This window comes from Nannobrachium achirus (genome assembly GCF_963921795.1).
Source record: "Nannobrachium achirus genome assembly, chromosome: 14".
Lineage (NCBI taxonomy): Eukaryota > Metazoa > Chordata > Actinopteri > Myctophiformes > Myctophidae > Nannobrachium > Nannobrachium achirus.
Window position 1 is genome coordinate 24,601,660 of NC_137821.1, and position 26,049 is coordinate 24,627,708.

The following is a 26,049-nucleotide window of genomic DNA, read 5'->3' on the forward strand; positions in this document are numbered from 1 at the left end:
AATCACTGTTCTACTTAAGTCTCTCCTTCTCTATATAGAATATAATATGGTTTGATTGATGAATTAATTGAAAAGTGGTGCTACAGTATAATGATGCTTCATTTTCTGTGGTTGAGATAATTTAACACTCAAATATCTGGAGCGCGCCCGAGTCGCATTAGATTCTAACCACTTTAACCATTATTTTATGCTTTAACTATTGAAAAATAGCAGATATACAAGCTCACAGCGCGGCACCGAGTGCCGCGCTGCGAGCTTGTAGATCTGCTATTTTTGAAAAAACTTGAAAATGTGTGCAAGTCTTTGAATATCTTTGACCCGATCTTTGACACGACTTCTAAATCCTTCCTCTAAATCAGTGGTTCTCAAACTGTTTCTTGTCAAGGACCCCCAAAATTACAGGTATTTAGCCATGGACCCCCATCTCAAAATATGTTGTTCCAGGGACCCCCAGAAGCAAATATTTGAGTTACAAATGTTTGCTTTTAAATAGATATATTCAAAGACTTGCAAAGAAAAATCATGATTTTTCAAAAATAGCAGATCTACAAGCTCGCAGCGCGGCACTCGGTGCCGCGCTGTGAGCTTGTATATCTGCTATTTTTCAATAGTTAAAGCAGTCAATAATTCTAGGCCTAAATGGGTTAATATTCAATACATTCTAGGTAGACGTCTTTCTTTTATGTATTGAAATAGACAGATATGTTTTGTGTTGTCTTGAAAAAAATAAAAGATTTGTAAAATCTCTGTCTGCAGGTGTGTGACCTGGAGATCCCCTGCTCCCCACAGTTCAGTGTCTCCTGGTTCCTGTGTGATGCGGTGCAGGTCAGGCAGTGGAACACCCAGGGCCTGCTGAGCGACACCTTCTCCACCGAGAACGCCGTCCTGGTCACCCGCTGCAACCGGTCAGACACGCACACAAGCACCATAGAGTTCAAATTAAGGCACACACTCGCAAATAGCCGGTCTACATGCTCAGATCTGCTGTTTTCACAATAGAACTGTGTTATACAAAATGTAATGCCTCAGCTTTTATTGCTCGTCAGGGTGGGGGGGGGGGGTGGGGGGGGGGGTCCCCAGTTAGAATATGATTACGTTGGGGGTCGCGGCCTAAAACGGTCAAATGAAAATCCTACAATCCAGTATTTATTTTAACAGAAGGCTTGTTCAATATGCAGTTATGTAATTATGTTAGAACCTGCCCTCAAGAAACCTTCCTCCCAGTTGTAAGGATAAGTAAACCATTTCTGCTTCTGGTAATAGATTGAAAGTCATTTAATAGCCTGGTTTGATTCTGACTCATGAGTCTGTCAGGTTGTCGATCACCATCATTAAAATACTAATTTTCCAAGAGTGACCTGGCCAAGAGATGGCATTATTATAATAGACAAACAATTCAAATTGTAATACACACACACTACACACAAGGGGACACAATATTCTGTTAAAGTGCAAAATCGCATTTGGCAATAGTACTAGTCTCTCTATTCTTTAAAATGGAATTAAAATGCCCCAATGCTCAGATTAGCGTGGGATCAACACCATTTTCGGATTTCTGATTCGGTCGGCAGCGGAAACAAACCACCGGAACCATAATTGTATTATTTTCTAAACCAGATCACACGGCTCTGTTTAGAACCAATAGGCTTTCCTCCGCGATGGAAAGTCTGGTGATGCGAGATCGCGCTCAGATAAGATCAGTGAGGTTGTCGCATTTGAAGCTGATAAAGTTGCCTCATGTGTTGTGGGGAGCTAGATTTACAATGAGATTAAGATTAGGCATTTAGAGCAGAGGTCTTCAACCTTTCTCAGGCCAAGGACCCCTTAGTTTAGAGAGAGATGAAGCAAGGACCCCCACAACCTTTTTCATAGTTTCCATATAGTTTCATCGTTTGACAGCCCGATCATCAGTGTATTTTGGATTCATGTCAATTTTCAGATATTTAACCACTTGAACCGTCAATGCTTAATAAACTTGATCTTTCACTCTGTACTTAGTCTGCTCTTTTTCCCCTCTACACCAGAGCTCTTTGCTGAAAATAGCCGATCTACAAGCTCACGACGCCTCGCAGCGCAAGCCGTTGTGAGCTTGTAGATCTGCTATTTTCTCAGAATATATTATGGATGCTAGGGTTCAAGTGGTTAACATAAAAAAAGGAGAAAAAAAAATTCTATCACACAAAGATTTGGAGGACCCCCTGTAGTAACTCTGAGGACCCCCTGTTGAAGACCCCTGATTTAGAGGTTTGGTTTTAGGGGTTTTATGCCCAATTTATACTGGGTTGCATGCCAGTGTTTATGCACCAAAATGTCTACAAGCTCACAATCCATTGGGGCTGCTAGCGTTCCTGTGGATAAACAATGCAACTCTTAAAGGGCATCTGTTCCCCTAAGATGTGATTTTAAGCAATGCGTTGACACATTTAAAGTGCAGAGCAGATTAACGATATCCAAAAACCAACACTACAGATTGTTTGTGGACACAAACAATAGGCCAATATATCGTTGCTGAGTGGAAACCTTGTATGTCCAAAACCGTACCTTTTTAATTATTATTTCAAAAGCATTTTTAAAATAGTGAAAATAGACGATCTACAAGCTCAGAACACGTCCCGATGCAACACGCTATGAGCTTGTAGATCATCAATTTCATTTTTTTCCTTGTATGATGAAGTAGTAGGGCATTAATTTAAGAAGAAAAAACATAAATAGCTGAAATATGCAGTTACAAGGCTTATGCCTAACGCCAACAACATGTCTTCAATACTCGCCCACTGAACACCTCAGCTGTGGTCTCTTGTTAGCTATTATCTTATATATTCAGCTAAATTAACAGGCCTCGATGTTTTTCCGACCATCAACAACAACAAATAAAAGATAATTGCCACGCGCCCTCGACCCGCTGAGATTTGGCTGTTGCTCAGGAAGGTGCTGTTAACCCATTTAGGAACCATTGAAAAATAGCAGATATACAAGCTCACAGCGCGGCACCGAGTGCCGCGCTGCGAGCTTGTAGATCTGCTATTTTTGAAAAATCATGATTTTTTTTTTGCAAGTCTTTGAATATATCTATTTAAAAGCGAACATTTGTAAATCAAATATTTGCTTCTGGGTGGTCCCTGGAACAACATATTTTGAGATGGGGGTCCGTGGCTAAATACCTGTAATTTTGGGGGTCCTTGACATGAAAAGGTTTGAGAACCACTGATTTAGAAGAAAGATTTAGAAGTCGGGTCAAAGATATTCATAGACTTGCACACATTTTCACGATTTTTCAAAAATAGCAGATCTACAAGCTCGCAGCGCGGCACTCGGTGCCACGCTGTGAGCTTGTATATCTGCTATTTTTCTAAGGTTAAAGCATACAATAGTGGTTAAAGTGGTTAAAATCTAACGCGACTCGGGCGCGTTCCAGGTATTTGAGAGTTAAAGTAGCTGTGACAAATGAGACGCAGATAAAATGACACTCCTGACATTAATATAACACAATAATAGTGAGATGTTAAGTACACGTCACCGGACCCTGTCTCAGTGTGCGCGCACACACTCGTGCGTGTGTGTGTGTATTACTATTCTTGCGAGGGCAAAATGTCCCCATACTCGTGCATGTGTGTGTGTATTACTATTCTTGCGAGGGCAAAATGTCCCCATAAGTATAGTAGAATTTGAGAAATAGACACTGTGTGAGGACCATTTTCCTAGTCCTCACAAGCGTTTAAAGTTTGGTTCTACATTTAGGGAAAGATTGGGGTTAGGATTAGGCATGTACGTGTCACGTTCAGGCGTTCTGTTTAGAGTTTTGCTCGGTTTATACTTGGTTGCCGCCATTGTTAAACTCTGAGAATAGCAGATTCTTTTGCTCTACGAGAATTTTGAGCTCGTAGATCAGCTATGTTAGTAGTACCAACGCGCATGCGTGTGTGTCATCTGCCATTCCTCACGTTCCTGTCTCCTGTGTTGGGGTGGTGGTTGTGTGTGTAGGTGGCCATTGATGGTGGACCCACAAGGTCAAGCTCTGAAGTGGATCAGGAACATGGAGGCGGAGCGGGTAAGACATATAAACTTTATATATAAACTTTATTACAGGCTCAGGGCCCACAGGGTAGAAAACAATACATTTACATTACAAACATAATAAAAATAAAAAACAGAAACAGTACATTTACCCAACCCCACCGGAGTCAAAAGAGGCACTCATGCCAGTGTCCTCTTATAGTAGACATGTACCTGACAGAGCTACGTCCAGGGTCTGACATCAGTCCAATTAATCCATTTAAGGAGCGATCCAGACTGCACATGAACTTATAAGTAAGGTTCCTTAACACTGCAGCAGCCAATCAGTGTTTTCTCTCTCAGAGTATGTTTATTTTTATGTTTTTTCTTGCAATACACAGCTCACCGGTGGCTCGCAAGTTCGCGTCGCAAAGTGCTGAGATTACAGGGAGGCAAATGGATCAAACGTATAGCACTACAGAAAAAGGAAAGCGTCAAGGTGCTTCAGAAGCTCAAAAAAAAGTGTAGCTAAGTTGCTCTTTGGTGGGGGGCTGAAAAATTGCAACTAAGGAAAAAGAAACCACGGTAAACTTCTGGGGAAAAAAAGTTTAAAAGCCTGTATTGAAGTGAGTTCATAGTAGAAGTTAAAAGCGATATAATCCACACGTGGCAGCCAGCACAGCTTCCTTCAGGGTATATTACTTGTACAGGTTGTTTTTGGAAAACATTAAACATCAACACAAATTCTAACAAAAAAACATAAAATGGAGGAGATGTGGATGAAATACTGTGTTGACTTTGATGTGTTGCGTTCCACCAGAGGACAGTGTATTGCTCTTTGATAAGACATGTCGTCAATAACAATGAATTAGTTAATTTGTTGTGTTAATAGAATCACTTAACAATTTGGGAATGATTAAATACTACCCAAATTATTCATGCATGGTTCATCAAGTATTCATGGAGTACTCTTGGAGGCCTTGCTGTTTTTAGGGGTTTTGAGAGGGGGGGGGGGGGGGGGTGCCTTTTCTTTAATCATTCTTCCGGTTGTCTCTGTTAACACAACTACATAAATAAAATATAAAAAAATTAATTGTGTCTCCACTCAGGGAATCATCTCTGGGTGATTCTCTAGAGGATTGCCATGCAATGTTTTTGTTTTTTTTCCTCTTTTGGAGAGACTTAAAATAGAACAATGGACATGCTGAGACTGGCCTAGATACGCATCATAATGAAAACAACACTTTTTTTTTCCCAGGGCTGAATAATGACGACAAAGGAAGGCTGTTTTTGATTATTTTGAGTCTAACATTCGTCACTTTCGCCTAAAAATAGGAGATCTAAAAGCTCACAACACGTCACACCCTGCATAATGGATAGAAGAGATGTGCAATATTTTTGTCCATGCTTTACCCGTATCCCTAAACGTCTTTGCCTTTTTTACTTTTTTTCCCCTTTTTTTTAGATTGTTTTTGGGGATTTTTATGCCTTTATTCAATAGGACAGTAAACTGACAGGAAATGGGGGAGAGAAGGGGAGTGACATGCGGCAAAGGTCGTCCGGATCGGGAATCGAACCGCCGACGCCGTCAGGCATCAATGTCTATGTGGCAATGCCTATGTGGTATGCGCCTAGACCAGTGGGCCAGCGGGCGCCCCTTTTTTTTACTATTTTGAAAAACATTTTAAAATACTTAAAATAGCCGATCTAAATCGACACATGTGAGCTATTTGAAATATTGAAATATGTTTTTCAAAAATAGTGAAATATGGCAAAAAACATTTAGGGATTAAGGGGGTAAGGCATGGTCGAAAATAGAGCCCTTGGTGTAGAAGGTTAAAAAGAGAGAGGGTCAAGGATAGAGTCCCTAGCTGGGCAGACCCCGGTCAACCAAATGTATAGAGTTTAAGTGGTTAATCATGATGGAATTTCACACAAAGCCTAGGGTTGAAACGCTGTGCAACAGTCCTGCGGGTTTTTTTTTCAACGTTTGCCTTTTGCCTGCAAACGTTCGCTCTATCAGACCCTTAACCTTTCACATGCATGAAAAAGGTTAACATACGCATATAGCCTCACATGAAAACAACCGAGGCCCTTGTAAGTGGCCTGGCCCCGCACCCTCCCCGCCCTTCCCCCCGCCCAACTCCACCTCCCTCCCATGCAGAGGAAAATGGAAGCCAGATTTTCTCGCGGGCGGCTATCAACACGGGCATTACAAACAGAAGTGCATTACGTCCGTATTACAGGAGGCCGTTTTGACATGTGGGGACATTCAGTCTGACTGCCTATCAGATAAGGTTATATAGACCCTCTGCACAGCAAGGCTACGTAGAGAAAGCATATAGGAGCAAGCAGGGACATGCAGAGAATGTTAGAGAGGCAGGGGCTGACATTTCTAAAAGGGCCCTTTGGTGAAAACATCGAAAATAGCAGACGGAAAATAGCAGAGGTTTGCTATTTTCGATGCTTGATTTCTACACATTTCTTGATTACAACCTAAGATGCGGCATTCTAGTTCAGGAGAGTTTGGACAAAATTCTCTTGAATGCTGCCTTCAGATATGGCATGGAAAGGGGGCATTTGCATTTCTTTCACCATAGTAGAAAGTGCATTCATGCTCTGGAGAGGGCACTTTTTTACAGATGGATAAAAGGGCAGGGGCTCGACCCCCTGGGAGCAAGTCTGCACAAGCCAATTCTGTCTGTCTGTCTGTCTGTCTGTCAGTCAGTGGTGGAAAGTAACTAAGTGCATTACTCAAATACTGCACTGTACTGTATGTAAGCAAAACATTTTTGGTCATTTTGGTTAATATAGGGCAGGCTATTCTAGCATTTCCATGTTCAATGCTTGGTGGTGCTGGACCGCTTGAATTACAAGTGACTTAGTTTACCTTTACAAAACACACAGTAATCAATTAAGCCCTGTTTTACACTCAGCCAATTTGAAAATAGCCCTCTCTTTCTGAAATTTCAATTAAATTCAAAAGGGTTTTATTGGCATGAGAAAACATACGTTTACAAGAAAATGTTAAAATATTTCTGTCTACAGTTTAGCAGCAGTATTTTAATGTTTTGCATTAAAAGCTTTGCGACAAACAGCAGCAACGTATTCAAGTGTAATTAAAGGTCTGTTCGTAATGTACAGTATTTCTATGTACCGAGGTCATGCAGTGTAAAGAGTGAACACGATCGTTTGTAGCTTTCTCTCTCTCTCTCTCTCTCTCTCTCTCTCTCTCTCTCTCTGTCTCTCAGTCTTCAGAGAGAGAGAAAGAGAGAGAGAGAGAGGCAGACAGACAGGCAGGGGCGTCACCAGGGGTAGGAAAGTGGGACTGAGTTACCAGGGCCCAAGGTGGAGGGGCCCTAGTAACTTTAGCTATTGAAAAATAGCAGATATACAAGCTCACAGCGCGGCACCGAGTGCCGCGCTGCGAGCTTGTAGATCTGCTATTTTTGAAAAGTCGTGAAAATGTGCGCAAATCTTTGAATATATGTATTTTTTAAGTGAAATTTGTAACTCAAAATGTGCTTCTGGGGGGTCCCTGGAACTAAATATTTTGAGATGGGGGATCCTTCACATGAAAAAGTTTGAGGATCACTGACATGGAAACATTGTTTCTTGGCACACATTTTCACGATTTTTCAAAAATAGCAGATCTACAAGCTCGCAGCGCGGCACTCGGTGCCGCGCTGTGAGCTTGTATATCTGCTATTTTTCAATAGTTAACATTCATGGGGGCCCCGCAGTGAATCCTTGTACCCAGGGCCCAGAATTTGGTGTGACGCCCCTGCAGACAGGGAGGGAGGGAGGGGAGCTCTCTCTCTCTCGCTCTCCAAATGGATACTTTTTCATGTGTGTTCCTCTGGTCCAGTGACATTTGGGGGAGGCGTTTGTTTTCCTCAATAACAGCCTTGGCAAAAGTCACTCCAAAGCGCTGTCGATTGCTCAAAGTGCTGCCTATTAGGCTGTCTGGGGACCCAGACAGACAGACACACGCAGACCTTTACTTTATCATTTCGTTACTGTCGGGGCAGAAACCTTGTATCTCCGTATTTCAACTTTGTATCTTATTATTATTATCTTTTTCAATAAATGAATGCCCTATAGTTCAGGCCAGGGGTCTTCAACGTTTTCAGGCCAAGGACCCCTTAGTTGAGAGAGAGATGAAGCAGGGACCCCCACTACATGACAGCACTATCATCTGTGTAGGTTCGATTAAGGTGTATTTTCATATATTTAACCACTTTAACTGTCAATACCTACTAGTCTGCCAGGGTTCAAGTGATTAAACCTGATCACACAAAGATCTGGCTGACCCCCTGTAGTAACCCCGAGGACCCCCTAGAGGTCCCGGACCCCCTGTTGAAGACCCCTGCCCTAGTTCATCGTACAAGAGTGTCGAACAAAAGCCGATCTACAAGCTCACAACGCGTCACATTACTATTTTGGACTACGGTTTTGGACATACAAGGTTTCCACCCGGCAGCGCCCATTGCAGATGGTGGGAGGTTCAGGTGGGTGAATAGAGGAGATGTGACATGTTCTCCTTCGGGTCAGTGGCCTTTGTCTGGACATGTTGACTCTGCCTTTCAATGGCAGTCTGTGCTTGTATCTGCCCAGGAGACCTCTGCTCTGCTCCACTATCATCACTCTTTACCTCCTATAGCCTCACAATCAGAAATACTTTATTGTAAAATAAAAATAAAAATTGTCTTGAAAATACTTCACAGTAAAAAGAAGGGTGAAATGAATTTGTCAGGGCTCATCTTACTTGCAGTTCATTAGTAGAAAAGAGAATATATATAAAAAGCATCTTGACATAATAAAGCTCTCTCATGTACCGGTATCTCTGTTTGTGTGTCTCTCAATCTCTCATCTATCTTTCTTTCTATCCATTTTTCTCCACCTCTCTCTCTCTCTCTCTCTCCCACACTTAGCATCTAGCTCCACATCATTGGTCGCTCCACTCTGATGCTCTCTCATCATGCGGGCATGATGGCGTGACATTTAGGGGACAATTTGGCGGCAGCAATTGCGCCCGATTGACGAGGTCTTTTCAGCAGACAAGAGTCCTTTTGACAGTCCCCGTTTCAATCACTTCATGTGTTCCCTGCATTGTCACCTCATGTCACCTCTCTTATCCTCTGGCCCTGGATGTGTGTTTGCGGTGCGTGCGTGTGTGTGTGTGTGTGTGTGTGTGTGTGTGTGCGTGTGCGTGTGCGTGTGCGTGTGTGTGTGTGTGTATCAGGACCTGAAGGTGATAGATCCACAGATGTCAGACTACATGGGGGTCCTGGAGAAGGCCATGCATCTGGGGACCCCCGTTCTACTGCAGAATGTCCAGGAAGAGCTGGACCCCTGCCTGACCCCCATCCTCCACAAGTCCCTCAGACGCATCGGTCAGTTCACGCACACGCGCAGTGCCATGCACGCTGGTATTACTAAACATACCAGTAACTGGGCATCATCTGGGAATACCCATATTTTATTGTATTTTATCCTTTATTAACCCTTTCCAAGCCACGGGGAGCCCCTTAATGTTAAAACCGTAATATATCGGACATCTGAGCAAGGAGTCTCAGCCGCGCCGTACTTTCCCGGACTTTGTCATTAAAACCGGAATAAATGATTTTGATCCGAAAATCGGCGATCGTCTAACCTTCCCTAGTCACCGCTCGTCCATCGGTGGCTCGTGGCTGCTCTGACATGAAACAGAAGTGACTCTCATGGCCTTTCCTTCTTCAGCCTTCCTTCCTCCCACCCACTTGTTGTTTAGACGATAGCACTAGCAGAGCTGGAGTGCTAGGTGCTAGGCTATCCGAAGTGGTCACATCGACTGTTCAGTCACTCCTGGACTATATGCATGGATCGTTATGCGCGCGGATCGCGCACGCGAAACGCACGGGGAGATCGATGCTCGGCCAAAACCACCACTCTATCCCAATGGAGATCGAGAAAATCACGGTGAGCTAATGACCTGGGGAAAAAAAAAAGAAAAAACAACGGTGCGGTCCAAGAAGGAGGGGTGGCGGGCTCATGTTTATAAACATAATATTATGTCTCAGATCACAATACAATAATAGAAATTTCACGGCTAATCTACTAGTAAGACACCTGAGGGTGGAATGCGACCTCAGGGTGACATGCAACCTCGCGCCAATTCTTGACCATCTGGCCAACCACAGCGTTTCTCTGACGATTCTAGTTGTTGTCATTCTGGGGGGAGTTTGTTCATGTTTTTGTGAGGGTATCAACCCTAGGAGACATGGGGAGAACATGCAAACTCCACTCAGAAAGGCCTTATCGCTCACACCCTAGGTTGGGTTGGCGATAGGGCCTTTCTGTGTGGAGTTTGCCTAAACATGGAGATGTGGTACAGAAGGACTCATATATGGGCATAAAAAGTATGTCATGTGACATCACTTCCTGTACAGACAGTCAGACAGACAGCCATTGACTCCGACCTAACAATGGCTACTGTCTATGAAGGTAGTTCCATATGACATATTGGACTAGACTATCTCCATATATAGTGTTTTCCACATCTCCATGTTAGGACTCATATATGGGCATAAAAAGTATGTCATGTGACATCACTTCCTGTACAGACAGTCAGCCATTGACTCCGGATTAACAATGGCTACTGTCTATGACGGTAGTCCCATATTACATATTGGACTAGACTATCTCCATATATAGTGTTATCCACATCTCCATGTTTAGACAGCCATTGACTCCGGCCTAACAATGGCTACTTTCTATGACGGTAGTCCCATATGACATGATGGACTGGACTATCTCCATATATAGTGTTATCCACATTTTGTGTAGCCGCCCTGTACAGGAAGTGATGTCACAACTCGCTGACATCACACTGACATCACAGAGGATACGGAAGGAAGGTCACGAGGATACGGAAGGAAGGTCACTCAAGCGACACGGTTCTTCAGAGTATATGCGACCTTCGGTCGCAACCAACCACCATTCTATTTTGGCTGGCAAACTGTTAATATATATCGGACCAGTTACCCATATATGGAGATCCCCGATACCCATATATGGAGACACATGTATATGGAGATAAGGTCAGCCGTAGCCATATATGGAGATCCGGGTGATCAGGGACCTCCATACCCAGGTCAGCCTCCATATATGGGCAGGATGACATCAGGGATCTCTATATATGGGCAGGTCAGCCTCCATATATGGGCAGGTCAGCCTTAGGCATTGAGGTCAGCTATTAGACATTGAGGTGTTACGGACCTACTGACAGAATGTGCCGGTTTACCGTTTACAGTTTAGGCATTTAGCAGACGCTTTTAATCCAAAGTGACTTACAATAAGCAGGTAATACATGAATATAATAAGCAAGATAATATGTCAGTACATCAACAACAATACAACAAATGCATAGGAATATCAATCTAGAAAAAAATAATAACATAGGTAGACCAGGACTGGAGTGGATTTTACATACTTGACTGCGACCTTCGGTCGCAATAAGTATACACTGTAAATCGCCATTAACGCCAAGGTGTCTATGCTATTCCCCATAGAGTGCATCGACATCTTTAACTAGAATAATACCTCCAGTCGACCCCCACAGCCCTCACACTATTATCACAGTTCTAATCATCATTCTAATTTGGCTGGGTGGTTTATAACATAATTATTCTGTGGTCTGACAATTTTGTATACATATACACTGCTTATAGATCTACTCTTATACTGGGTTAGGGTAACTTTAACCCCTAACAGCCAAATGTAATGTATACGGAACAACAGATAAATTGGAAAGTAATGTGTACATAAACAAAGATTATTTAATAATCACTCTTTAACCATTTTCAACCTGGTGTGAGGTCCCTCTTCACACAACGCTGCGATGCGTCGCTTTGTGAGCTTGTAGATTGTCTGTTTTCTTTATTCATCATAATGACAAAGTATATAGGGCTTAAGTGGTTAACCTGCCCATAATGTCCTCCCTAGTGGACCTGTATACATTGTAGTGTGTGTGTGTGTGTGTGTGTGTGTGTGTGTGTGTGTGTGTGTGTGTGTGTGTGTGTGTGTGTGTGTGTGTGTGTGTGTGTGTGTGTGTGTGTGTGTGTGTGTGTGTGTGTGTGTGTGTGTGTGTGTGTGTGTGTGTGGACATACAGTCCATGCAGGTAAAGGTCAGCTCCATTGTTCATGTCAGCAGCAGGGCTTTGTGTCACTCCTCATTGTTTTCAACCAGTGGCTCCTACAACACAACGTACTGTATAGACCAGAGGTTCTCAAACGTATTCATGTCAAGGACTCCCATATTAACATAATTTAGTCACAGACCCCTGTCAGAAGATCCCCCTACAAGATTTGTGTTGATAAAATGTTTAAAAAATGTATCACATTTTGAATTCTTTGCTATATTTAATACATTTTGCTGTCGACCCCATGTAATCCCCTTTAAGGACCCGTAGGGGTCTCCCAACCCCACTTTGAGAACCACTGATATATATATATATATATATATATATATATATATATATATAGACCACCGTTCAAACCTAGCCAGATGGCTCATTCTTTATGGGTTCTTGTTTTGTGTTATGTATTTTCTATCCTTGCCAGCTGTTTGCGCTGAATGATTGATCTATTGATGAGAGGAGACTTGTTTCAATTGGGCAGAGAGCCTGAAAGCAATAGACACTGTCACTTAGTACTTGTTGGTTTGCCACCAATTTTTTATCTTTGCGTGATTTATCAAGTCCAAATGGTTGTCAGCCCTGTTCTGGTGTTGTGAAGATGTTGATGATCCATCAATAATTAAACATTCTACAGTACGTAGTAATTCTTTGGATTAACTTCAGATTTGTATTAGCTAAATCAGTGTTTCTCAACGGGGGTGGTACAGCCCCCTGGACGGCTTGTCGTCCCTTTAGCCAATTTTAGGATTTAGGATACCAAATGTGTTCCTATAATGACATGCCCAAATAGGGAAGTCAGGGATAATGTGTTTAATAACATGTTGACAGCAGTCAGTTTGAGTAATGTTGGGTATTCTAAGATTTAAACTTAAATAGAAGTAATGACCTCATCACAATGTCATCATCACAACCACGTCCTTTAAAATATATTGTCAAATAAACTAAACGTTATTTACCAACCAGTGGATGTACAGTAGCTGACTTTAACAATTCTGAACAGTACTGCTCGACATTTTGTATTTTGGAAGATCAACAGTAATCAGATTCCTCAATTGACCAGACCAACCCATCTGCCAACATAATAGACAATTAAAAGTTTGCTTCCGCCCTTGCTGCAAAAATGTAATAAGAATGGCGCTATATAAAACTGTCTCTTTAGCTCAGCTGGACATTGTATGCTCTAGTGACTAGTGGAACATCCTGCCTCAACCAAGAACAAGTTCTTCAACTATGTTTTTCCAGTTCCTTTGGGCATGTCGCCTGTTTTCAAAGTTTGGATTTTATGTTTCGCCTCAAAGCACACCGCTTGTTAATCACTTTCAACCTGACATTTGGGCATGTCATTATTGTAAAAAAATATAAGCAAAAATAGCAGATGTACAAGCTCTCAATGCCTCTCTCTCTCTCTCTCTCTCTCTCTCTCTCTCTCTCTCTCTCTCTCTCTCTCTCTCTCTCTCTCTCTCACCCAGGAGGCAGACAAATGTTAAGGCTGGGTGACAGAGAGGTGGAGTACAACCCACAGTTCCGTCTCTACATCACCACCAAGCTGCTCAACCCTCACTACACCCCCCACGTCTCCACCAAGACCACCATTGTCAACTTTGCAGTCAAGGAACAGGTGTGTGAGCGTGTGTGTGCGTGTGTGTGTGTGTGTGTGTGTGTGTGTGTGTGTGTGTGTGTGTGTGTGTGTGTGTGTGTGTGTGTGTGTGTGTGTGTGTGTGTGTGTGTGTGTGTGTGTGTGTGTGTGTGTGTGTGTCTGTGTGTGAGAGAATAGGTTAATTTATTTAACCCATTTAGGCCCGTTAAACCGATAACGTTACAGATCTACTAGCTCAAAACACGTCACTTCGCGCCACATCTCGAGCTTGCGGATCTGTCACTTTTTATGCTTTTGTGTGACGCTGTGGTATGATCAAGTAGCCCGAAAAAAATAAAACATTCAAAGTTTTTCTGGAAACTGGAAAAAGGATTTAGACTTTTATTGATCCCATGAGGGAAATGCACAGCTAATAGACCAGATGGTGTTGTTGATGAGGACAGTAGGGAAGTGACCATTTTGGAAGAGGCATTCCTTACCACGGTGCTTAAGTACCAACGTCATATGGATACGGCTTGGTTAAAAATATAAACTGCTTGTGTTCAAGCCCCGGTAATGTCCATAAATCAGTTGTGAGAGGCCTGCAGATTGCAGGAATGCCCAAGCCAAGAAACTAGGGCATTGGCTAAATTCTTCTGTTCAGTGTCTGTGATAATTGGCAGTCGCCACATATGGAGGAATATATGGAGGCGAGGCGATGCTTCCTGTACCAGTGATCTGTCCTGAAATACTTTTTCTTGAGTTTCCCAAGGTTGTGCATTTACTATTATTTCTGTTCAAGAATTTTCTTATTGAACTTGAACGCAAATAAGCATGCTATATCGTCGTTGTCAGGTGAAAACATGTACAGTATGTCTGAAACCGTTTGTTTTGTATTCATCATTTTTAAAATGAGTTAAACTAGTGAAAACAGCCGATCTACAAGCACACAACGCCTCGCACCGCGAGGCGTTGTGTGCTTGTAGATCTGCTGTTTTCACTACTTTTGTGAGACGGCGAAAAAACGTACAAATTTGAAACTTGGATGATAAGGTTTTTGCCCGACAGTGACGATATGTATGTGCGTTTCTGTGTGTGTGTGTCTGTGCGTGCGTGTGTGTGCATGCGTGCGTGTGCGTGTGTATTTGTGTGCATGTGTGTGTGCATGCGTGCGTGCGTGCGTGCGTGTGTGCGTGTGTGTGTGTGTGTGTGTGTGTGTGTGTGTGTGTGTGTGTGTGTGTGTGTGTGTGTGTGTGTGTGTGTGTGTGTGTGTGTGTGTGTGCAGGGTCTGGAGGAGCAGCTCCTTGGAGTGGTGCTCCGCATGGAGTGCCCAGACCTGGAGGAGCAGAAGGATGCTCTGGTGGTCAGCATGGCTGCAGGCAAGAAGAGACTGCAGGACATGGAGGATGAGATCCTCAGGTACACACACACACACAGACACACACTCACACACACACACACACACACACACACACACACACACACACACACACACACACACACACACACACACACACACTGGAGCAGTGGTTCTCAAACCTCTATTTGAAGTAGAGATGCTTCGATTGCGACTTTTGGGGCCGATACCGATAACCGATCAACTGGAATCAGTATCGGCCGATAACGGTATTCCCGATCACAGCGTCAGTCACATCCATAAATTCTTCTATTTATTTGTTTGTTACTGTAACAGCATTTATATATTTAATGATTCTCTTTAAAAAACATTGACTTTGTATATTAAGTATAAACATTGGGAGATTGCCGGCTGAGGTCCTTTTCAACTTGTATCCAATTCAACTTGTAGGAGTTGAAGCTGAGGTTACATTCAGTCCCACAGATAAATATTGTGCAGCTGATCTAGCTTGTAGATCGGCAAAGCCGATACCAATCAAATCCGATAGAGGCATTATCGGCCGATCACTCACCGATCAATCGTCGCATCTTTAATTTGAAGAAGATTCGTGCTAGGGACCAACAGAAGAGAAGATTTATGTCAAAAATACCAAATTATGCTGAAATGGTCAAATACTTTCATCATTTTTCAAATATAGTGTGATGCGGTGCAGAGCTTCTACATGGGCTATTTTTAAATAGCCACGGTAACACATTTGGCTGGTGGTGACACTTTGGAATCCGTCGGAATCACCAGACCCCACTTTGAGAACCACAGTACTAGAGGACATTACTGTGAATCAACATTTTAGGAGGGCATTGTAGCAGATCCACACACTCACAACGCATTCCACACACTCATCGTTAGCTTGTACGTTATTATAATTTCCGTAAAATCTTCCACGCAGGCTGCTGAACTCGGCCAGTGGCTCCCTGCTGGAGGAGGTGACCCTGGTGGACACCCTGCACAGCAGCAAGGTTACGGCCAGGGAGGTGGCCAAGCAGCTGGAGAGCAGCCTGCACACCGAGGCCAAGATAGACACTGCTAGAGAGGTCAGTACCATAGTGAACTAGTGTATAACTAACCATATACTGTAGACACTGCTAGAGAGGTCAGTACCATAGTGCAGGGGTTATCAAACTTTTTTGACTCAGCACACCCCAGTAAATAACCTTTTTTATCCACTGCACCCCTGAATTACACTGTTAATTTTTAGAATCTTACATCCTATTGGAGAATAGCGAAAATAACGTTATACTTGACGTTTAACCACTTGAACACCAGCATGCCTATTCTGGGGGGAAGGTTCACGGCACCCCAGGGTGCCCCGTCACCCACTTTGAAAACCCCTGCCATAGTGAACAACTGTATAACTAACCAGATAGACACTGCTAGAGAGGTCAGTGCCATAGTGCAGTGGTTCTCAACCTTTTCAGGCCGCGACCCCCAAAATAATCATATTTGAACTGGGGACCCTCCCACTCTGACGAGCACTAGTCCTTAAATTGTCACTTTAGAAATGTGCAGATACCCTCTATACACTTAAACTTCATGTTGGTTTGTTTACTGTTGAGAGAGAAAACAATGTTGCACATTAAGTTAATCACCTGGGGGCCCCCCAAAATAATTTGGGGACCCCTCTGGGGGTCCCAACCCACAGGTTGAGAACCACTGGTATAACTAACCCTGATAGACACCACTAGAGAGGTCAGTCCTGCGTCGCAACGTGTCGTGAGCTTGTAGATCTGCTATTTTGGAATAGCTGAAGTCGTATTAGTGAGAGCATAATGGGAGAGAAAGTTAGGAGGGTGAGAGGAAGTGATAGAGAAATGAGGGAGCAATAGATGCAGAGGCAACACGGGAGCAAGAGATTGCAAGCCGAGGAAGGGAGGTTGAGGGAGGGAGGGAGGTAGAGAAAGAGAATTGGGACAGAGACATACAGAGAGAGGGAGATATAGGTGCGACCAACAGATAGGAAGACGGGGGGTCAAGAGATGTTTAAGAAAAGAGACAGGAAAGAGAGATTATGGAAGAGGGCAAACGGAAAAGACAAGAGAGGTAGGAGCAAGCGGCACCGGAGTGGAGAGCAGAATGACAGAGGGAGGAGAGAAATGGATGTTGACATGCACATGAGGACGAGAGAGAGAGAGATGAAAAGGAAAAAATCATCCCTAAAATGTAAATGTAATCAGTATAAGTTAGTTTTGACCAAAGCCTAAAGTTGCAAGGCTTTAAAAAATCTTTTAAGTTAAGTTTAAGCTTTAAGTTTTATGGGCTTTTTAGCCCATAAAACGTTGAAATCTGGTTGAAAAGGAACCTAGTTGACACTTTTCCTTATGCTTTTCATTAATCAAGTGTGACAGACGGGCCGGTGAGGTTGGCTGAGGTGACGGCAGGAGAGAGGAGATTACTGGGAAAGTGTGCAGACAGAGTGGAACAGGGGCTGTTTGTATACAAGCTAATAGTTGGGGGAGGACCGCACTAATACATTATTTATGGGATAAAATAGGCTCCCCTCTGGTCCATCCGTCTGCGATGGAAATTCATCTCCCACGGGTAGAGTGCACATACCATTAAAGGCTCAGTCAGCCCCGGGTTCAAATCTGACCCGTGGCCCTTTGCTGCGTGTTTTGTCTTCCCCCCGTCTCTCTGACCTGCCGTTTCTTGTCTCCCCCACATAGGGCTGTCACGATATGACATTTTACATGACGATTAATTGTCACTCAGATAATTGGCGATTAACGATTTAATTGTGTTTTTGTCGTTGATAATTACATTTCTGTTTGGCTTTTAGGCTTTGAAGTTGCATATGGTAGATATGATACATAACCTAAATACACTGATACATAACCTAAATACACAAATACATTACTGACATATTTGACAACTTACTACTTAAAAAATAACATTGATAGTGGAAATAGCCGATCTACAAGCTCACAACGCGTCGCGATGCGACGCGTTGTGAGCTTGTAGATCTGCTATTTCCACTATTTCTGACATTTTTCAACATTCACGATTATGACGATTATGAAAAAATAATTGCGATAATGTCAAATAATCACGATTAGACGATTATGTAATAATTGTGACAGCCCTACCCCCACACTGTCACTATAAAATAAGAGAGGCAGGGAAATAACTTTACTTGTGTTGCAGATTCAACTTTTTGTCTGTTACGATCTTCTATTTTTGGCTAAAGTTCTCCTCAGAAAATGGATGCTACTGCATTCTCGGTAGCAACACAAAAGTTTGGGAGTCAAAGGAAGAAACATCACAAAAACACCATCAACAATGAACAATAGCAGACATCCCAAGTTGGCGATCACCATTTCCGGGAGGTCCCCTGTGCACGAAAAAATATCATTTTTTTATCGGTTTTTACTAATTTTTCTACGGTTAAAAATGGTTAAAACTGTTAAAAACGGTTCTGTACGGCGGCGGAACCATTTAGGCTTAATATAATCGGGTTAATTTATAGAATGATATCTTTCTTACCTATTTGGGAGAAGGTTATGTCACTCTCACAGTGAGACACAGGCTGCCGTGCGTCGCTCAGGCTGACGCAGCTTGTCCAGTTGTATGTCCAGCGAAAAAGAACCAACAGCTGTAATGTACTGTTATTGTATTCATATTAAGCAAGACCTGTCAAAAACCTGTCTGTTTACTGTTATGAGCTGATTATATTCTCGCGGTTGAGAGTCTCGACTCTCGAGAGGAGAACCCAGTCTCCATCTGTGACCAGTGATTGGTCACTTTTAGACACCCACATCTCCCACAGCGAATTACAATCATGCATTTGCCAGATTGACAGTTCGACGACTAATTAGAACCGGATTAGAACACATCGCGGGTCGCAGATCCGCCTTTTTCGACCGGATCCAGCCGGATATGGCAAGCCGGGAGCGGCCGGGATTTCCGGGAGGTTTAGTGCCACTCGCGGGTGTCCGGGAGGAGACGCTGATTTCCGGGAGACTCCCGCAACTTCCGGGAGACTTGGGATGTCTGCAATAGTATACAACAGTGTACACCCTATACAACAGGGGTGTCCACTGTCTGGGGGGCCATATTTCAAAATAAGAACATATAGTGGGGCCAACTGCATCTCCTGTCATACTGATACTGTACCTAACCTTGCCAAAATAAAGTCCATACAAATGTGATTCTAGTAGTACATTCTAGTGCTTCCACCCTAAATAAAAATGATTTGATTTGTCTGAGCTGCTCCAGTGCCTTCATTCTTTTAGTCACATAGAAATGCATCACATTACAACAATTTCATTGAACTATATTTCACATCAATTGTCTTGTGTTTGTAGTGTAGCCAACTGTAAGTCACTCACTCGGTCACAAAACAATGTAGTAATCTTTTCACACGCGTGCACTGCATTGCTATTGCATTTACAGTTTGATGTCCTTTGTTCAAAGGGCAGCGTAGCCACGTGTAATCAGGTATGAAAAGGTCTGTGCAAAAGTTAGGAATCCTTAGAAATTGGAGAAAAAGGCCAGGTAAATTTCCAACCACTCTTATTTAAACTCTTATATACATAAATTCAATTTATAAATGTCACATGCTGTGGGCCAAATAATGTCTGCTATACAGTACAATTCATACGAAAGTACACACAATCACAGCGTCATAACATCCACTGAATACTCTGATATCAACAGTGTTATCCGTACAATACCAGCACCCTATGGAGTCATTGAAGAGTGTAGCTGTAGGGGGTGTTGCAGGACCCCCGCTGTGCTCTGTGGTCACTCTCTCTGGAACCACATTCTTTATTCATAGAACATGCAGTTCGTGTATGTTTACATGTGTGCACCATGGTTATTATAGTAACCCACTGTACACTTCATGTAGGGCTCTGTACTTGGCCCTCTCATTCAGGCGACATCAAATCGTGTCGCCTGGCAACGCATTGTGAGATTGTGGATCGATTTCTTTTTTTCTTTTTTTGCCTTAATGTCCACCTATTACAACATGCCCAAAAGCAGTGATGTAAAGTAACTAAGTACATTTACTTAAGTACTGCACTTAAGTACAATTTCAAGTTATTTGTACTTTAATTGAATATTTCCAATTAACAATACTTTTACTTCTACTCCACTACATCTGGGATCCAAATATTTTACTCCACTACATTTATTTGAAACCTTTAGTTACTAGTTACTTTGCAGATATAAATTATAATATTATAAAACATACATGAACCACTTTAGCCCTATTTTATACCTTGGCTATTTGAAAATAGCCGATCTACAACGCGATGCGTTGTGAGCTTGTAGATCTGCTATTTTCAAAGTACTATTTTTAAGTACATTTTGATGCCAATACTTTCATACTTTTACTCAAGTACATTTTGAATTCCAGACTTTTACTTGTAACAGAATATTTCTACATTGCAGTATTGATACTTTTACTTAAGTAAAACATTTGAGTACTTTTTCCACCACTGCCCAAAAGTACCTTTAGATTTAGGGGGATATATCTGCCTGCCTGCCTGCCTGCCTGTCTGTCTGTCTGGTGTTCATACCGTATGTGTAATGTCTAACTAGATTCTGGCATTCTTGTCTGTTCCAGGCGTACCGTCCGTGTGCCCAGCGGGCGTCCATCTTGTTCCTGGTGCTGATGGACCTGGGCAGCATCAGCCCCATGTACCAGTTCTCCCTGGACTCCTACATGGAGCTGTTCAGCCTCAGCATCAGGCAGTGTCCCCGTCACCACAAGCTGGAGGACAGGATCCTGTCCCTCAACAACTACCACACCTTCTCCGTCTACACGTAAACAAACACACCCCACCTGTTCTTTACTTTGGGCTCACTTTGATCTGAGGGTCAGGTTACATTTCGAGGCCATCGGGCAGACACGTTGTACGATCGTACTCCCCCAGATCCACAAGCTTGAAAAGCGGCGCAAAGCTAAGCGCTTTGAGCTTGTAGATATCGTTGTTGTCGAGCGGAAACCTCGTATCTCCAATTTTCAAATGTGTACGCTCTTTCGTAAAGTAAAGCCCTGCTTCATCAAACAAGGCGGTCGCACAAAAGTAGTGAAAACAGCAGATCTACAAGCAGATCTACAGCAGATCTACTATCTACAACGCCTCGCGGTGCGAGGTGTTGTGCGCTTGTAGATCGGCTATTCTCACTAGTTTAAATCTTTTTTTAAATGATAAATGCAACATACATTTTGGACATGCAGGGTTTTCACCCGACAGCGACGATATGCTACTTTTGTTTGAAACCTGAAAAGTATCGTTTTTGGACATACTTACATATTCCACCCGACAGAGATCAGATGTACAAGCGCCATTTTTGATTTATTTATAGATTAACGTGGAATTGGTTAGTGTGTCTGCAGTCTGAGCTAACGCGGACAGTTTGTGTAGGCAGATGGGCGGGCGCGGCGAATCTCTCCACGAGTCTCCGGCAAATAGCATGTGTTCTCCTCCCCCCACCCACCTCTGCTCCTCTGCTCAGTGCAGAGAACGCTGCTGCGTCATGACGTCAACACATTCGGTGCGACGCTCTCTGCACTCTGATTGGTTAGGGAAATTCTACACTTCCTACAACAGTGATCATAACGCGATCGCCCAGGTTTCTTTTTCTTCCTATCGCCAAAAGAAGCCTGGGTTTCTGAGGCTAGTGTGTCTGTGGATTAATATTGAACCTTTGAAAAGTGTTAATAAGAATTTGATTAAATAATATATAGTATACATTGGATGCTTTTGAGACGAGAGTGAATGGAATGGCCACTGCAGCTCCAGGTAGCAACACAACCTCAAGGCCAAAGTTCAACAAGTCTTTTCATTTCAAAGTAATCAGAAGTGTGTGTACTGAGACATACAGCAGTCACCCAGCCTTGGAGCTGGAGAGCAGATGTATAACTTCAGTGTCGGGTGAAAACCTTGTATGGCCAAAACCGTTCGTTTTGCTTTTATCATTTTAAAAATTATTTAAACTACTGAAAACAGTACCTTTGTGCAACGGCCTTGTATGATGAAGCAGGGCTTTACTTTGCGGGGGGGAAAAACATACAAATTTGAAACTTGGAGATACAAGGTTTCTGCTCGACAGTGACGATATAAACCCATGGAGAGTAAGGTCAGGTAGTGTATTATAAGATGCGTCATCTATAGGCCACAAAAGGGTGAATATAAGTGTTGCCTTTAGAACCTCTGTGGCAGAGGACATGGCTCTGAGGGTGTTGTCCTTCGATCCAGGGAGCACGTCATATGTCCCCAGGAAGTAGGAACACACACACACACACACACACACACACACACACACACACACACACACACACACACACACACACACACACACACACACACACACACACACACACACACACACACTGTATGTCAAAAGTCACATAAAGGGAGAGTTGGAGCGCATCCTTGGGGATGAGTCAAACACCTCTGTCCATGAATATCGTTGGTGTCAGGCACTTTTTGTGACCAGAGGTTTTTCTATAAAAGTCTGTAATTACTGTACGTACTTACTGTACTGGATTACTGGCATGATGGGATAAAAAAAAACAAAGGTCTTAGAACCCTCTTGCAGTTGGGAGAAAAATATAATCAACCCCAGTAGTAAATCCATTTGAAGATTCACACACATAAACACAAACAGCACATGGATGGACTCCTCCTGGTGCAAAGGGAGCAGCTGACAGGTATGAGTGCTTATGATCAGCGCTCCACTCACTGTAGCCACAGGCAACACACTGGTGTCTCATAGATTAGTGAACAGCCCCATCTAGTGGCCAAAAACGGTAGGACGTACGTCTTTGGCGGTCAACAGCTGGGTTGTACTGGTACGTCTTTGGCGGGGATTAACGCCCTACTTGATCATACTACTAACAGCGTCATGACAAAGCAATCAAAAGTAGCACATCTGTAAGCTCGAAACGCAGCACAGAGCAACTCGTTTCGAGCTTACAGATCTGCTACTTTTGATACTTTTTAAAATTGTAATCCTGAAAAGTAACAGTTTTGGATATATGAGGTTTCCACCCGAATGAATGTGTGTGTGTTCTGTTCTCCCGTGCAGGCGTGCGTGTTGGGGCCTGCTGAAGGAACACACGCTGCTCTTCAGCTTCCACATGTGCGTCAGGATCCTGGAAGCGTCCGGCCGCCTCAACGCCGACGAGTACGGCTTCTTCCTCCGTGGAGGCCTGGTGAGCGAGTGGGCTCATTAGAACCAGTAGTTCCACCAATCTGACGTCTAAAATACACTCTTAAGAATTACTCATAAGCCTTACGCCTTTTTTTTTAAATACACTCTTTGACCAGAAAAGAAAATATTTAACTGGAAATGTTAGCTACTCCACAGTGCCCCTATAGATCTTGTCAATAGAAATTTCCATTGACTAGATTATTGAAATATTATCTTTTCTGGCCAAAAAGTGTATTTTAGACGTGAGGTGGTAGGTTTCCGAGTGTTCCCACTGAGGAAAGTAGGTTTTCAACTCCCAAAAGCTGTCTTTGTTTTGGTGAGTTTTATTTTTTTACTAGAGACGAGAGGTGGGCAGCGTTTCCTGCAGCCGCAAGGGATCATCACTGACATAGCGTTAAGGAGAACTCCTTCTAAAGCTATGGACCAGAGCTAGGGAGCCCCAGGAGTAGAAGATGTGTGCTTAAAAAAGGGGTTTGAGTAGGAGAGTGTAAGGTTTAAACAGGTGTACCACGTCACTTTAGTGAAGGCGTGGAAAACGTTGATCAAAGTTTTGAACGTGTTTGTCATCCACTGGAGGGCATAACAAAGACAACATGTACACACACACACACACACACACACACACACACACACACACACACACACACACACACACACACACACACACACACACACGTACTGTACACACACAGGGGCAGAACTATTTCTTCATCAGAAGAGAGACAATATCAATTTTCCTCAGATGCCACGCTTTAACAGAGCACTCAGCACCTGCGAGCACACTGAGACAGCTATAGACAATATGTTCAAATAGACGCACACTCACACACTGCCTCAGGCTGCGCTGAACTTCAGAGATCCCATAGCCCGGAGGGAACGGTACAGTCGGCTGACACTGTGATTGGTCCAAGAAAACCACACCCGTTGTTTCTGAGCTGAACTTGGCAAAAACATTAGCCAGAAAGCCATTTCATGAGGTCTTTTAGTGGTTAATTATCATTATAGCTGTGGGCTGACAGATGCAGGCAGTTGGATGGATTAATTATTGATCGATTGATGGCTTAAAAGCCATTTAGACCTGAACGCAAATCTGTGTGACTTTAGATTTGAACCACCTTAACCATTATTTTATGCTTTAACTATTACAAAATTGCAGATATACAAGCTCACTGCGAGCTTGTACTGTAGATCTGCTACTTTTTTTTTTAATCGTGAACATTTTTGCAAGTCTTCGAATATATTTGACCCGATTCTATAAATGTTTTCTAAATGTTTTCTAAATCAGTGGTTCGCAAACCTTTTCATGTCAAGGACCCCCAAAATTACATGTATTTGGCCGTGGACGCCCATGTCAAAATATGTTGTTCCAGGGACCACCCAGAAGCAAATATTTGAGTTACAAACGTTCGCTTTTAAAAAGATAATATTCAAAGACGATTTAAAAAAAAAAAAAAGCAGATCTACATGCTCGCAGCGCGTGAGCTTGTATAGCTGCTATTTTTCAATAGTTAAAGCATGGAATAATTCTAGGCCTTAATGACTTCTTAATGGGTTTTCCGTCCTCTCTGTCCCCAGGTGCTGGACAAGGCGGGCCAGATGGACAACCCGTGTCCCGGCTGGCTGCCAGACAGCTGCTGGGACAACGTGACGGAGCTGGACAAGCTGGCCAACTTCCGCGGCCTCATGGCCTCCTTCGAGCAGCACCCCAACTCCTGGAGGCAGTGGTACACCAGCCCCGAGCCCGACAACACCCGTCTGCCTGGTGAGGAGCCACTATAGGACCGAGTTTCTCAAACTTTCACATTTCAAGGTCTTCCCCTTAACTCTGCCAGAGTACAAAGGGAACCAAATGAGCCCTAATGGGTCCATTTGGTTCTATTAGTACACTGTTACAGACTTTTATCGGTCGATTTAGACCCTCCCTGGAATCCATTTTGGGGCCTTTTCCACCGGCAAAGAACCGGTTCCAGAACCAGTGCCGGTTCAACTTTCTTGGAACCTTGGTTCGTTCTTGCGAGCCAGCTTGCGTTTCCACCAGATTGAACCAGAGGAACCAAGAGATTTTGTGGTTCCCGTTCTGAACCAACTTTTACGGTTCGGAACCACTTCGGTTCTCGGTGGAAAAGCTCACCTCTGGTTCATCCCATAGGCGGGAGAAAGAACCAGAACTGGTTCCTTGGTTCCTCTGGTTCTATCTGGTGGAAACGCAAGCCGGTTCGCAAGAACAAACCAAGGTTCCAAGGAAGTTGAACGGCACTGGTTCTTGAACCAAGGTTCTTTTGGTGGAAAGGGCCCCTCTGAGAACCACTGCACTAGAGGTTTATATCCATTCTGATTCCCATTGCAATTCTGATTATTGATTACGCTTCTTAGCGAGTCCCGATTTCGGTCCAATACTTTTTGGGATAAAGCACTGAACTGAGCTGAACTGATGAGGAAGCCATGTTAGGGGTGTGCGTGCACGTGTGTGCAACGTGCATGCGTGTGTGTATTCGTGTACCTATTGTCTAAACTTTGCCTCAGAGTGCTAACAAGTGCCAAGTCTCTGTTAAAGGATGACAGCTGAGAACAATTGCATATTGTCTCTCATCTGAATGAAGAAAGCCTCTGTGTGTGTGTGTGTGTGTGTGTGTGTGTGTGTGTGTGTGTGTGTGTGTGTGTGTGTGTGTGCGTGTGCGCGCGCGCGTGCGTGTCTTTGTTATGCCATCCAGTGGATGACAAAC

General features: G+C 43.4%; 1 protein-coding gene across 1 annotated transcript in view; it reads left to right on the forward strand.

The window, feature by feature from the left end:
• The window catches only part of dnah2 (dynein, axonemal, heavy chain 2), a gene marked incomplete at both ends in the record, with an annotated part of 552,347 nt that overhangs the window by 470,861 nt on the left and 55,437 nt on the right, over window positions 1-26,049 (forward strand). Inside the window, 9 exon segments of the mRNA XM_080741500.1 lie at window positions 757-905; window positions 3,982-4,048; window positions 9,239-9,389; window positions 13,643-13,791; window positions 15,035-15,168; window positions 16,053-16,197; window positions 20,730-20,929; window positions 23,201-23,327; window positions 24,902-25,088. Coding sequence (XP_080597626.1) covers window positions 757-905; window positions 3,982-4,048; window positions 9,239-9,389; window positions 13,643-13,791; window positions 15,035-15,168; window positions 16,053-16,197; window positions 20,730-20,929; window positions 23,201-23,327; window positions 24,902-25,088 — 1,309 coding nt within the window.